Raw genomic sequence first — 15,948 nt, 5'->3', positions numbered from 1 at the left:
AAATAAAAAGGTTTCTTTTTCTTACTAATAAGTTAAATGAAAAATGCAAGATTGCAACTATAATGGAAAGTGAGAGAAATTTTACGTCCCTAATTCAAGAGGTTAGAGAGCTGAAACTCATCTAATGAAGTTTTATGTTTAACATATCAACTTAGCCGAAATAAATCGTACGCCTGATTTTTATACTGTTTCATTTCTAAGATAATTCTCAGAGAAGGTCATAACCGAAGGTCCTACTTCTGTTAGAATATGTTTTGCAGTCTACGATAAAAACTGTTACTTTTTCTTGATAAGAAACTTGAAACTGTTTTTTGTTTATAAAATGCTTGTTCTTGACTTAAATTCTTCCTCGCTTGATATTTTTTTACACACGTTTTTAAATTTTTGGTTACTATGGGCTAGAATTCGTTCTTTGCTAGGTTTCCTCTAAGGAGGCAGCCATGATTTCTCCTTGTATGGGCCTTACATTCCCTTTTTATTGGTTCACTGCTAAAACTGAAACTTCACAGAATAAACGATATCTAGAATGGGAAAGTATTTAGGTGAAAAATTGCGTATGTGAAGTCAAGTTCGTACGTGACCGGGAGAGGGACTTCAAGAAGGTACTCCCAAAACTAAACGTTTTTTTGCCATTTCTAACACAATTTTCAGAAGCTATCGCATTCGTTGATCTTTCATAAATTATTACTATTATTGTTGGGTGAACAAATTCAGTCCCGATCGACCAAAAAGAACAACCAAAAGTACATCAGGTGGTGCTGCAGGTTAATAGTGAGGGTAATCCCTCACAGTTCGTGCCTGAAAATAACTTAGATAAAAAAAAGGACATTGGGATGACCTATAATAGTTGAAACTTTATTACAATCAATTTTTGCTAGAGCAAGTTACTTTGGAATTGGCATTTCATCCGCAAATGGCACGATTTCAAAGTCGTTATTGTTCCTTGTTCACAAAGCTTTACATTAAGGGAGGGGGTTCCTAGTAATGACTCAGCACCATTACCCTTAAGTCCGTATTCAGGAAGGGGAGGGGTTGCCCCCCCCCCGAAATTGTCCGACTCGTAAAAATCATAACAAGAATGAATATAAACAAGCATTTGATGTGTTTTTGAAGTTTTTTTGTACTTCTTTCCAGATACATTCTTGATTTCCTTAAAAAAATTAAACATCAAACAGTTCGTGGTAACAAACTGTAAGTAAGAAGCGACCCGGTTCAATTGTAACCGGAACCCAAAAAAAACGGAATTTTTTATATACTAATATACATATCTAAATAATCGGATTATTATGCTGATTTCAAATATACAAGTTTCATTAAATTTGGTCTTACCCATTGAGCCTGAGAAAATTTGGCTGATTTTCGAAAAAAAGCCGACACACCCCCTAGAAGTTATAGAACTTCAATGAAAATCGCACCATAAGATTCAGTGTATCAAAAAACCCTACTGTAGCGGTTTCAAGCTTCTAACTGCAAAAATGTGGAACTTCGTATTTTTTCCAGAAGAAAGATCACAGATGCGTGTTTTCAGGGGATCATCGCAACAACCCAGTGGTCTTAGAATACCGCGAGAGGGCTCATTCGAACGAAAATTAAAAGTTTGAGTGTCCTTTTTAAGTGACCAAAAAGATTGGAAGGCAAATAAGCCCCTTCCCCGCCCCTCAAAAAAATCGTCTTATCAAGATTTTGGGATAGCCATTTTGTTTTGCATAGTTGAAAGGCCCGATAAGTATGCTTTGGATATAAAATGACCCCCCCCCCACAGTCCCAGGGGATATGTCTTAAAGTTATAAAATTTGCCCATTGTTTACGTTAAATTGACAATCAATACCCAAAAACAAAAGGCATACGCAACAATATTAATTCAATGCTGGGCCGATCACTGATGGTCGGTTCTGATGAACTACAGGAGGTTGCAGAATTAAAGTATCTTGGAAGCCTCATAAATTCTAATGAAAGCCAGGAGCACGAGATCATTGCATAGAATGCGTATCCAGGCAATGCTTTTACCAAACTAGGTTAAGTTTGGGAAAACTCTGCATACCGTCTAAAGCTCAAACTCCTACTCCTAAACAGCAATGTCCTCTCTGTTAGTCTGTACTAATATATGGATGGGAGACATGGGCATTGACAAAACCTCTTGAAAAAAGAGTACAATGTTTCAAAAATAATTTCTTCCAGTGCATTCTGGCTATCCACTGGTCTGATAGTCTGATTACCAACACTGGTCTGATTACCAACACCTTCATATGTGATAAAATAAAGCAATCATTGATAGTAGAGGGAATTCGAAGTAGAACGTGGCAGTATTGAGACCAAAAGGTCCGTATGGACGATGGCAGGCTCCCTCATAGCGTTTGACGGTGCCCCCCCACCCGCCATTAGAAGTCGCAGACGCAAAGAACATCACTTGATCGATTCCTTGAGAGGGAGGCTGCACTGCCGGGGACATCTTTGCCCTACTTGTGGCCATAATCTCTTCAGAGGTCGTTGTCACCTTATGCGCTAACCGGCGTGGGAGGACCTAAGTTCTGAGCAGGACTTATTCAACTGCGATAAAAGATACGGTATTAAGGATTTTTGCAGGTTTTCATTTTCCAAAATGAAAACAAAAACATACTAGGCAAAAAATAAGAATAATTAAAACAAATTTGTAAAAAAGGAAGAAATGGTATAAAGCATACCGATGTACACAGTGCCAAAAAGTCAACTTAACGAGATAGAAAACTAGAAATTGAGCATCAAGCAAAGACTGAACATGAGTAAGACACAAAATCTTATAGTTCTTCTATTCATCAGAACAATATTTACTAGAGCGTGTCGATTCCTCGTGAGTTTAAATGACACAATTCAAGCATACTCCAATAAAACGAGTGGCCCAAATGACAAATAAAATAACTCGACATACAAACATAAACAAAAATTGACAAGACAATACTTTGGTGGTTTTAGTTCTTGCGGGCCTATCATTTGATGGGAAGCTTTTCATATATGTGCCTAAGAATGGCGAATGTATTTAGATCAATTTAGCTTGGAATTGGTCAGACCAAGATCTAGAAGTCAAGACGTCTAGAAATAAAACTGCGTCAATTTGTGAATCAATTCTTTTCTCTTTTTTTTTTATATTCGTATATACAAAGTCAATCAAACACTTTGATCATCAAACCTTAAAAAGCCATCCACTTTGGCAATGGTCAAATAAATTAAAGGATTGTTCATTTTTTCTTTGTGAATCGACATTTGAAGCACTCTATGTTTAATTTAATAAAATGAGGTGACATAAAAGATAAGATTAAAAAAAAAAAATCTTACCTGCTCTACTGATACTAGATTGTCCGGAAGAAATAGGGGTTAAACCCGCGATCCTATTTAATGATAGAGCAGAAGTTGAAGAGCCATCCGCAGTGGTTCGTGGTCCAACTGAATCATAAATAGGATCCACTTTTATCAAGTCAGAAGGAGCAGGACTTGGAACTGGACCACTGGCCCAACTGGGTATTCTTGGCCTAGGCCTTCTTGGAAGTGTTACATACCCAGGACGGGCCACCGGAACTATCACACCGTCAATATATTTTTCATTGGGGGTGTGACTTAAGGTTGATACTTTAGGGGTGGGGAAGTATGCCAGCTGCGAGGCACTGAGCGGTTGCTGGGGTAATTTTGTTGTATCTGGAGCAGTTGATGTTCCGGATCCAGTGGATGGTGAATCACCACGCCGCGGCGGCAAATCAAGAAGATCAGGTACTAATCGCCCAGCTCCATTATAAGCTGATTGATTTGTTTCACTATGCAATTCGTCATATTTTTCACCAGGAATATATGTGACAGAAATACGGGTGTCACTCTGCGAAAGTCGTTCATAATCTGAATTCTGGGATTTATCGATTGTTAAATCCGTCAATTCAGTACCTAACAGCGCTTTTTCATGTTCATCATGACCTATGACACCGTTAATGGTTTTTTCTTGCGTTTGTCGTCTCTTTCTTCGTCGTTTAGAAGCAAAAACCCAAAATATCACAACAATTACTATCAGCAACACAAAAAATACTGCCCCAATAGATATAGCAATAATAGACAGAGGAGACAAACCCATATCGGAATCTCTGCCAAAAATGATAATTACAGGTGACGCAGGGAATGTTAGTGTCGCATTTCCTTCAGCAACACCTGCTGGATTATTAGCAGAGCATGTATAAATCCCACCATCATGCTCATCAATATTTTTTACAGTCAAATTTGTCCACTTTTGCATATCTGTAGCCGTATAACCAAATTCCTGTTCGTGTATCACAAACAGCTGATCGCCATATGGAATTTGAGACATATTTGCCAGAATTCTACCATTTAAAATCCATTTTGTTTCTGGAGTTGGATTCCCACTAACAAGGCAGGAGAATGTCACTTCAGTCCCTGCTTTAGCTTCAATATGAGGGTCAATTACTGTTATAATTGGATGACAAGCAAATTCTTCGGGCTCAATTTGGTCCCATGTCTTTTGATACAATCTTTCAGGCTCATTACAGCTGGTCGGATTTGAGTACAGATTGCTCTCGAGTAAGAATCTCCTCAAATCTCTTAACTTACAGTCACAATTCCAGGGGTTATATTTTATATTTAGTCCCTTTAGTTTCTCCAAAGGGGCAAATATGTCAGGACTTGCAGTTTTCAACTTGTTATAGCTTAATTCCAGTATTTCCAAATTTCGGAGATTCAGGAATGCATTAGCGTTTATTTCCTCGATTTCACAATTTCGCATTTCAAGTTGTCTTAACGATGGAAGATATGGAAATTCTCGGTGCGTTAAAGCTCTTAATGGGTTATTATTCATCACAAAAACTCTCAATTTTTCATTTCCTTTCAAAGTACCTTCCTCAAAACCTTTAATATTATTATTCGATAGATCAAGATCTACGAGTAATGTAAGGCCTTTAAAAGCATCTTTATGTATCAATCTTAAAGAACAATTTCGCATATGAATTTTCTGTAAATTTTCCAATCCAGCATCTTTAAAAGCATATGCTGGCAGACTATCTATCACATTGTCACTTAAATCTAACCAAGATACTTCGGAGCTTAATGTGTTGGGAACAGCAGTAAATCCTGCTCCAGTGCACTGTGCCACCCTCTTCCCAGACATCCATTTACATTTGCATGTTGATGGACATTGGGATGTCCAATCTTTATCGGCCCGGAATTGAGGAAGAAGCAGTAATGACATTAAAATAATGTATTTAAACATCTTTACATCTCAGCATGTTTTTTTCATCGGAGAACTGTATTTTGAAAGATGGTAGACGATGGCCGAGTTGATAATACCTGCAAAATATATCTACTATTAGACACATTTTCATTTGAAACCAAACGGGTTTTTTTTTTAAATCTGATATATTTACTTAGGTTGGCAACGTTTAAAATATGACAATGTTCGGACTTCCTGTGAACTGGGATTAACAAAAGGTCAGCTACGTGCTGAGGTTTAGGGAGAGCATTTTCGAGTCATGGACGTCGGTGGGGGATACCTGGGGGGTTTACTCAATGGAAAATATTAGAAGATCAATAAAGTTTAAAAAAAAAGAGAAAAACAAGAAATAATTTGAGTCTTAGTATAAACACAGCTTCTGGTGACATTACCCCCTCCCCTGGCAAATTTCTTAGCGGCACTGATGCTCCGATCCCGTGCTTCCGTGAAATCTCAAGACATCATACATTTTCTATATAATTCACCCAGAGCTGAATCCATGATCTTTTTTTTTAATGAGAGGGCTTAGCAAAAACAATTTTGTTCAAAGGGTTTAAGGGTCTCGCCAAGTTTACGACTCGAAGAAATATTTCATTGGGAGGGGGGTTAGACTCGGTAGCTCGGCGGAATATTTCTTCAACTCGCAAACTGGTCGTAAAAATGCTGGTAAAAAGACTATTTCCCTTAAGAACTTAAAACATATTTCTCCGACTGGTAAACTGATCTAAAAATTGCAGGTCAAAGATACTAAAACCCTATCCCCTTCCCCCCCCCAAAAAAAAAATCTTGGATACGACCTGGGTAAAATAAATAGAAATACAAGAAATCTTGATATTCAAGGGAAGGAAGGACTCGCAGCATGAGTACCACCAGGAAATTTCCCGGGAGGGAGGAATGCTTCCAAGCTTTTTTGGTCCATGTAGCAAATGCTACGAAGAACATGAGTCCCTCATGAGCTCGTTAGGCCTCTGAGTTCACACGTTTTATATTTCTTTTCTCAAATTTGTCCCCATCCCCCAATTAGCTCCTGAGAAGCTACCTTTAAGAGAAGCGTTGAACAAAAAAAAATGCAAAGAATCTAGTGGTGAAAAATCAACAAATTCTTTCTCACAACCTTTTTTTTAAATACATTGTTAAAATAAAACGAAATAGGTCTGATGTTAAAACTGATAGTATTCCTTTGTCAGAACATAAAAGTGTACAATACTAGATAGAGTAGGCCTAATTAGAAGTGTGGTCATCACACCTATAGCTTCTCAACTTATTGCTCAAAATTTGAGAATCAACCCTTACAGATACAGACAGAAGTCAGGTATAGTTCCCCCCCACCACCAAAATATACAAACATTTTACAAATTTCTACCCCCTCCCCAAGAAAAAAAACGCCTGGACAAGTGCTTAGTATAAATGTCGGAGAAAAACTTCTCCCCCCCCTCCCCGGGTTGTCAAAAAAACACTCCTGTAATACAATGATAATACTACTAACAACTCATTACAGCCACCTAGCCATCTAGCATTACAACCTAGCTACCTAGCCCCCTAGCATTACAACCTTGCCACCTTAGGCTCAAACCGTTGTGGACTCCTCTAATCTTGTCAAATCTTTTTATCTCCTTCACTCTACAGTAGAACCATATATGATCGAATTAGACATAAATAATTAGAAATAGAAAAAAAGTAAAGAATTAACACACTGGCCGTAATCCCGACAATAGAAAGATTTTCAATGATTTCAAGTTTAATTTCTGCATTGCAAGTGGCAGTAAATTGATTATTTTGAACAAGGTTGTATAAATAAGAGCATATGTCTAGCTTTTATGGAAATACCACCCAATCGACACAGCAGTAGCGATTACCAAATCTCGTGTGTTTAGCTCAGACAAATTTTGCAGTGTATGCGCTGATTCTAGAGGGCAACTATGTAGAAAAATCATGTTTCTTTTACTATTAGTAAATGAATTTTACTAATTCTCGTCACCAAGGATGCCCGATATACTAATATCCATTTTAAACGCATTGTTAAAGAGATCCATTGAACTCTTGCTTGAAGGAACCGGCAGATGGCCTTGAAGCGATGAAACCGTCACAGAACTGATTCCAGATGAACGTGCAGCCCCGAACAAAGCTGACGTTCAAGTAATCTTGCCTTTGCTTTTCCTCTTTCAGGTAATCAGAGCAATCTGTGGGTATACTTATTTGTCTTGTAACGTTAACCGTTAATAGCCAAAAAACGGGCTAAAGATCCACAGAAGTAAGTAAGCGGACTTAATAAGTCCGCTTATAAACATTGTCTTTCACAGTGATGACAGTGGTCAAATATGGCTCTGAAGCATGGACACTCCGAAAAGCAGATGAAAATTTACTAGATGTTTTCCAGAGAAATTGCCTACGGATTGTTCTGGGTACCCGGCTGACTGACCGTATTTCAAACAGTAGGTTGTACGAAAAGTGTGGTTCAATCCCGCTTTCTGGGGCTATAATGAAAGAAAGGTTGAGATGGCTAGGCCACGTTCTACGGATGAAGGATGACAGATTACCGAAGATTGTCCTTTTTGGCCAACCGTCTGGGGCTACACGGAAAGCAGGTCGTCCTTGTCTGGGTTGGGAGGATGTCATAAATAAGGATTTAAAGGAAATGGGAACTTCCTGGGAGGGTGTAAAGAGGGAGGCTTTAAATAGATTAGGTTGGAGGAGGAGCGTGCGTAGCTGTGTTGGCCTCAGGCGGCTTGGTGCTGCAGTGAGTTATTAGTAGTAGTAGTAGTTAATCTTCGTCCACCGTCCTGATATTTGTGTTTTTGGATCACTCTTCAGTAGTTTTCTGTTCCTTTTTATTTTTCTACTTAATTTTTGTCAAATATCTCGTAAACTAATCATAATTCATATAACTTAAAACCACTGGCTTTTTGGTTTTTACTGGCTAAGATTTTTTCCTCGTATATCTTTTCTATGATGCACTCGGTATACGATAACATTTACATGTCTTGGTTCTAGATTATGAATCACAAGACTTGCTTAAATTTTCCTATTGGAAAGGAATCAGAATATATGGAACCAGTTTTATTCTGACACGGGTCAATTTTCTTCTGAACCCTTTCTCAGATCTTTTAACAATTTTTAGAAAATCTTAGATTTTAAAGAAAACATTCAAATCTCAGATTTAACTCTTGTTGTTTAAAATTGGGTGCTTAGTTAAGCACCCAATTATAATTGGTGCTTGGGTGGTTAATTAAACGAAACATACCCAAGAAGTGAAGTTATGTTAATTCTAAAGAATTATACCCTTCACATGACCTTTGGTTTATATAATAACATAATTAAGTGTGGTCGGGATAACAGACAAGCACCCCTAAGACATCCTCCTTCTTGCGTACGTGCCTTTTAGAGAGTGCTCTACCTGAACGATACTCCCCCTACCTTAAAAGAAAAAATATTTGGATATCAGCGTTTATAACTGAAGCCAGAATTGAACAAATAATAAAAAGTGAATATATTTGGAAGTACTACATTTTTGATAGTTTTTGATTTATCATTCTCGACTTACGGGGCAAAGTAGACAGCAAAAATGGAATTTAAAACAAACGAAGACTATCACTTCTCAGTCAATAAAACATATATATATATATATATATATATATATATATATATATATATATATATATATATATATATATATATATATATATATATATATATATATATATATATATATATATATACATATATAATTATAATAACATATATTTGTAATAACATACATATATAATAACGTATAGAATTAGCGAAAATAAACTGACTGCTGATCTGCCCTTATGTTATGGCTGCCCTCTGCCAAATTTGACACGACGAGTCCGATGGTGAACTAATAACTTTTCTTTCTGCTATAATTTCTGAAATGCGACCTGGTGTCTACAGCAGACAAAACTAATTTCCCTGGTTTTCCAGTCAGAACCTAGCATAGACATGCTAAAATGAAATAACCTAGTATCCACGTCCAGTAGACAATTTTGACAAAAACAGGAAGAAAACAGATTCGAAAAACCTCTTCAGGAAATTCTGTATCTTCAAAATTAGGCTACTATTTTTTCTGAAAGCAATGAAAAAATACAGATGCTAGTTCCTGGCAGAGGACAGCCAATTTATAAAATTATGCAAAACTAGCAATTTACTGGATTAGTCTTCACTTCTTTTTTACTCGGTCTAGCTTCTTTTTCTTGTTATCGGTCATACTGGATAAAAAAAATTCGTAAGGCTTACACGCAATAAATCCGTGAGTTCAGTGGTATCTCTCTGATAAGCGACTGGAAACTTCAAAATTGGCTTTCTTATCGTTCTAAAATGGCTGTTTGACCTTTATATATTTAGATATAGTCAATTCTGAATTCAACAGGAAGATAAACTTAGGCAAGACTATTTATTTATTTTATTTATTTATTTTACCTAAGTTATATGTTCAATTCCTGGTAATCGACCTAAAGATATAATTTACGATGATTATTAAAAACTAACAGAACAAGTAACACGTCTACGTGTCAAGCCACCTGAGGGCAATACAACAGCGGAAGGTCGTTCTTCGCTCAGCCTGTCCAGTGCTCCACTCTTTAGAATCTCCTCTTAAGTTCCTCTTGTGTTAAATCTAGCCTTTGATATCTTCCCATTCCATTCAAGTAGGCCTAAGCCCTGCTTTTCATTTGACTTAAGGTGGATAGCCAAAAGAGACTAATTATAGCCCTAGAAAATGGAACTAAGCCGCATTTTGTAGAGCATATTGCTTGATGCAAAGTCATTCAAACGATTACCTATAACTGTTGTTGGACAATATCTTTAGAAAACATCTAGCATGTCTTGCTCAACCTTTCGCAGCCACTACACTACAGATTAATCACTGTCATTACAGCGTATTTAGTATCCTAAAATTAGTCCGAAAATTTATCTTCCTATTTTTTCAAACTTTTTTGAACACAACTTAGTTCGACGACCAATCTACTCAGTAAACTTACTCGGAACGTCACATTACCTCTTTATTCTGATTAAATCCAACAGATCTTGATTTTCAAAACTTCGAAATCAGTTCATTTCGCCCATAGCGTTCTCTTTTGGGGCAAAGCCGATCAAAGTAATCATACGAAATGGGATAAGACATATCCGACGAACTACTTTAACGTACTTATCTGGTACAATACACAATAATGATGCCTTTACTAAAGCTTTTTTATCAGCTGATGAGGTTTGACGATTTAGACGCTTCTCAATTATTAGTCTAAGCGTAGAAGAGTAGCTAAACCATACTTTTTCCTCAAAAAAATAAACAGAACAAAAAAACACAATATTCTTCTCTTAATATGTTATCTAAAACATCCCTTAGTCTAATCAGTATAGTCCAACTAAGGAATATGATTGTAACAGAAATCAACCTAATGCCTCTATAATTACTACACGTACTATCATCACCTTCCTCACTAAGATGAGTTAAATCAATTGGTACTTCTCCTTATAGGTGCTCACTCCTTAAATCAATAGTTACTTCTTATAGGAAAATAACTAGATAATTCTCAATATTTCTATTGAAATATTGAGAATTTATTGAGCCATATTCTCAATATTGAGGGCTCGGTTGAGCCCTAGAGCTCAACCGAACTCTAGGGCTCAAAAAAGAACATTTACCACTAGGAAGCCCTGTGTGGTTACAAAACTGTACAAAGCTATTGTAAGTCCACACCTGGAATTTGAAATGACCCTAGCATCTCCCCATTAAAAAATGGACGTTAAAGCACTCGAGAGTGTCCAAAGGCGAGCATCAAATCTCATACCAGCTTTACCAGACAAACCGTACGAGGAACGGCTTGTATCCCTCAAACTCCTCACCCTAGTCTATAGAAGGAAGAGAGGAAATGCAATTGCCACTCGCAAACTACTAGAAAACGACCTCTCAAGTCAAGTATTTTCATCATCCCTTGCAAGTACAAAAAGAGGTCAGACAAAGAAGCTGCATGTCGCCCATTGCAATCGACGTGAGCGCCAGCAATTTTTCTCTGTATGCGCTGTCCATTAATGGAACAGCCTCTCCAATGCCACCATCCAGTCTCAAACCACAAATGCGTTCAAGGAGGGAGTCGATCAGGACTGGGTCAATGCAGAGTGTAGACTAGCCTGTGATGCCAGACCATCACAGCACCATGTCACACCATCCAGCGAGATGTTTCCAGGAGGCTCATTACCACCTTATCTCGCTGGACATGCGATTTAAGGTAATTTAAGGTAAGGTAATATATTATATCAATTTCATGACCACCATATTTCCAAAACTCATTTATAATGTGGTCAATAACATAAGAAGATATTATTTTTCAATCCTTCTGCTACCGCATGGGTCGGCAACCCGCGGCCCGCAGGCCACATCGGCCCACAAGCCGTCTTGGTGTGGTTCGCAAGATCATTGCCGCAACACACCTGAAGAACCATATTACACACCATACCAATACACAACGGAGTGAAAGCGGGCACCATCTAGCATTGTGCCATCTAGGTATTCTCGCAAAAAAAAAATCCGTAAACGCCATTTAGTATGGTTAGTTTGATGTTCAACCATCCAGACCAAAAATTTGGGTATTTACATTTTTTTTAGTAAACCTACCTCAAAGCTTGGGAAATTCCCCCCCCCCACCAAAAAAACATTTTGTCTTTAGATTTTTTTTTTTTTATTATTTTAGTTTAGTAAAATTTAGGGCTTAGGGTTCCAAATGAAAGCCAAATTATCTGGTCGTTTTATGTGACCATTTTGTGGCAAAATATTCAGAAGAAAAAAATATAACGCTGGATTTTGTAGATAGTGTGTCATATGGTATATACTGGAACAGATACAGCACACTGGGACATATCTGGACATACTGGAACAGATATAATACACACTAGGACATTTCTTAGTAAATACCAGATGACACCCATCTACAAAATCGAGGGTAATTTTTTTCTTCTAGAGCTAATTTTCTTCAAAAAAGTTTAAGTACATCCTGGTTGTCAAAGAAGAATAGATACAGTGACTCAAGAACAAAATAAGGTACTAAGTTTTAACTTTCAGGTAAACTACAGGGGGGCTAAAACTAACTCAAAAGTTACAATACTTATCCAGATTGTCAAAAGGGTATATGTGTAATATCCAAGGAAAAGGGGGAGCGGTAAGTTGAAACTTTCAGAGAATATTATTGGGGGTGTTGAACTAAATCAAACGACACTACGTCCATCCAAGTTTTGTCATAAGGGCATATTACGACATCTTTGGTTCAGATAAAGGTGTTAAGTTGAAACTTCAGGACCTGGTGAGGGGGATTTATAACTAAATTCAGATATTAAACCGGGCTATCTGCAATATAACTCGGATAACTCAGGGCATTAAAGTGACTCTATTAGGGGACATTGCAGTGTATATTGAACAAAATCAAAATTAACTCTATGTATGGAGGTTGTTAAAAGGGTATATGAATAATATCTGAGGAGCAGCGGAAAGCAATAAATTGAACCTTTGAGGGCTACTACAACTACTACTTATGCAATCAGTACTGCTGCTTATTGGTACTTTTCCAAACTGTGGATGATTTTAACTGTTTGAATTGTTGACTACTTGCAACTGCAAATACTTGTGACTGTGACTGCAATCACTGATTGTGACTGTAATCCCAACTACTTGTAACTACAATTGTCAGTGCATGTGACTCGACTGCTCCAACTACTTTGCTATAGGAAAGAACAAGACTCTCAAAACTGGAGAAATTCCAAGGAGGCAGTGAAGGGATAGACTGGCAGGTAGGCTTTTGAGCTCGAAATCCACAACTGTAACTACACAAGTCTGAGCCCACAAGCTTGGGTCAAAAAACGAGCTTTAACAGGGTCATGGTTGGACATTTCTTCTCAAACCTGAAGTCGGTCCTAGAAAAGCTTCCTTTGCACGTGACATATATAACTGTGACAAAAATTCTGTGACCACAGTTCACGTTCCTTCTAAGGTATTTTTGAAGAGGGGTCAGATGAGTGTGCAATGTAGCATCTTCACAGAGAGGTGTCCTTGTGGCCATGGTTGAGGCTTTTTCTGCAAGAAGTTAGTATTTAACGCCTTACTTTAAATTTCCAAGGAAAGATTTTAGCCTCATATTTTAACTGATGCTCCAGCAATCTCAGAAGGTGAAGCATCACCATCAGATTGCATCAATCAAGATCTATTTTTGAAACAAATTCGTCACCTCAAGGAAATATTAACTGGATAGAATATAGAATAGAATATAGAGCCCCAATCTTCTAACCTTAGATAACAATGACTCTCACATCTTCTTAAAAGTTGTCCCGTTGGCAAAAGATTGAGGCATCAAGCTACACATCAACCACAAGCTCAAGCTGTTAGATGTTAGTGTGTACTTTCGCTTCACGTGCCAATACAACAAAGCTGCAAAAAACCAGATGCTGTATAATCCTGGGAAGACCTTGACGTTACATGAAATCTCTTGTTAGATGTAGTCTTCCTCTATTGTTCAGCTCAAATAACATCATGAGTGGCTTTGAGTAAACTGGAATATGGCTGTACTATCCTAAAATCTTCACAGAAGAAGATTTTCTTACCTCTTTTTTATCACCGACAGGCCTGCTCCTTCAAGTCCTCATGGGCCTGCCCAATTAGTCCTGGAAATGACATCCTACGTCAGCCTAAAGACCCCGAGGTTGAGGTGAATAATGAAGAAGCTCAGAACTCATTCACTCCTGTTTCAAATCAAGAGCCATTTATGCCTGAGCAAGTAAGTCCATGCCCAAAACAAAGTCACACGTTATCAAACAGTTCGTGGTAACGAACTGTAGTAAGGATCGACCCGGCTCAATAGAAACCAAAACTCTAAAAAATGGAATTTTAATACCAATAGCTACATCAAAAGAATCGCATTTTAATGCTGATTTTAAATATATAAGTTTCATCAAGTTTAGTCTTACGCACCAAACGTTACGAGCCTGAGAAAATTTGTGTGATTTTAGAAAATAGGGGGAAACACCCCCTAAAAGTCATAGAATCTAAACGAAAATTACACCATCAGATTCATCGTATCAGAGAACCCTAATGTAGAAGTTTCAAGCTCCTATCTACAAAAATGTGGAATTTTGTATTTTTTGCCAGAAGGCAGATCACGGATGCGTGTTTATTTGTTTGTTTTTTTTTGTTTTTTTTCTTTTTCCCAGGGGTGATCGTATCGACCCAGTTGTCCTAGAATAATGCAAGAGGGCTCATTCTAACGGAAATGAAAAGTTCTAGTGCCCTTTTTAAGTGACCAAAAAAATTGGAGGGCACCTAGGCCCCCTCCCACTCTAATTATTTTCCCAAAATCAACGGATCAAAATTCTGAGATAGCCATTTTATTCAGCGTAGTCGAAAAACCTTATAACTATGTCTCTGGGGACGACTTACTCCTCCACAGTCCCCGTGGGAGGGGCTACAAGTTACAAACTTTGACCAGTGCTTACATATAGTAATGGTTATTGGGAAGTGTAGAGGTGTTTTTAGGAGGATTTTTTGGTTGGGGGGGGGGGGTTGAAAAGAGGGGGATATACTGGGGGAACTTTCCATCGAGGAATTTGTCATGGGGGAAGAAAATTTCCATGAAGGGAGCGCAGGATTTACTAGCATTATTTAAAAAAAAAAAATGAAAAAATAAATATGAAAAAGTTTTTTTTTCAGCTGGAAGTAAGGAGCAGCATTAAAACTTAAAACGAACAGAAATTATTACCCATGTGAGGGGCTCACCTCCTCCTAATACCTCGCTCTTTACGCTAAAGTATTTTTAGTAATGTCAACTATTTATTCTACGGCTTTTGTGAATCAGTGGTCATTCTTAATGAATTGGGCCAAAATTAAAGATTTAGTGTAAAGAGAGAGGTACTGACGAGGGGACGAACCCTCTCATATATTTGATAAAAATATGAGAATAAAAAATTCTTTACGTAAGCTAGTTTATAAGTTACGTATATCTTTTACTAATAAAAAGATTCGTAAAAAATTAAAAGTTCTAGTTGCCTTTTTTATTAACCAAAAAATTGGAGGGCAACTAGGCTTCCTCCCCCGCTCTTTTTTCTCAAAATCATTCGATCAAAATTATGACAAAGCCATTTAGCCCCCAAAAAAATATGCAAATTTCGTTTTAATTATTTCTCTGCGGAGAGCCAAAATCAAAACATGTATTGATTCAAAAACGTTCAGAAATTAAATAAAAAAAACAAGTTTGTTCAACAGAAAGTAAGGAGCGACATTAAAACTTAAAACGAACAGAAATTACTTCGTATATGAAAGGGGCTGCTTCCTCATAAACGCCCCGCTCTTTACGCTAAAGTTTTTTACTGTTTTAAAAAGAAGAGTTGAGAGAAAGAGTCAAACTTTAGCGTAAAGAGCGGGGCGCTGATGAGGAAGCAGTCTCTTTCATATACGAAGTAATTTCTGTTCATTTTAAGTTTTAATGTCGCTCCTTACTTTCAGTTGAAGAAACTTGCTTTTTTTTATTTAATCTAACACAGTCAAGGACGGATGAATGGGATTTCAAAGGTTCTGACTGAAACCCAGTCAAACTTCAGCTTGAAAAAGAAAAAAAAGAAAGTAAAGATCAGTAAAGTAGTTGATAAGATAGTTACAGAAGGGAAAAACACCTACACTAAGAATAAACTCTACATAGAGCCAGACAATGAAGAGAAAA

The 15,948-nt window shown here is 37.4% G+C and overlaps 2 protein-coding genes across 3 annotated transcripts in view; both read right to left on the bottom strand.

Moving 5' to 3' along the window:
• The window catches only part of LOC136038637 (leucine-rich repeat-containing protein 24-like), a 112,170-nt gene that overhangs the window by 58,755 nt on the left and 37,467 nt on the right, over nt 1-15,948 (bottom strand). The window lies entirely within an intron of this gene.
• Nucleotides 3,310-15,948, bottom strand: part of LOC136038638 (leucine-rich repeat-containing protein 24-like) — a gene marked incomplete at its 3' end in the record, with an annotated part of 65,186 nt that continues 52,547 nt past the window's right edge. Inside the window, 1 exon segment of the mRNA XM_065721884.1 lies at nt 3,310-5,313. Coding sequence (XP_065577956.1) covers nt 3,310-5,236 — 1,927 coding nt within the window.

The sequence above is a fragment of the Artemia franciscana genome, chromosome 18 (genome assembly GCF_032884065.1).
Source record: "Artemia franciscana chromosome 18, ASM3288406v1, whole genome shotgun sequence".
Taxonomy (NCBI): domain Eukaryota; kingdom Metazoa; phylum Arthropoda; class Branchiopoda; order Anostraca; family Artemiidae; genus Artemia; species Artemia franciscana.
This window is presented reverse-complemented; position numbering and strand designations above follow the sequence as displayed.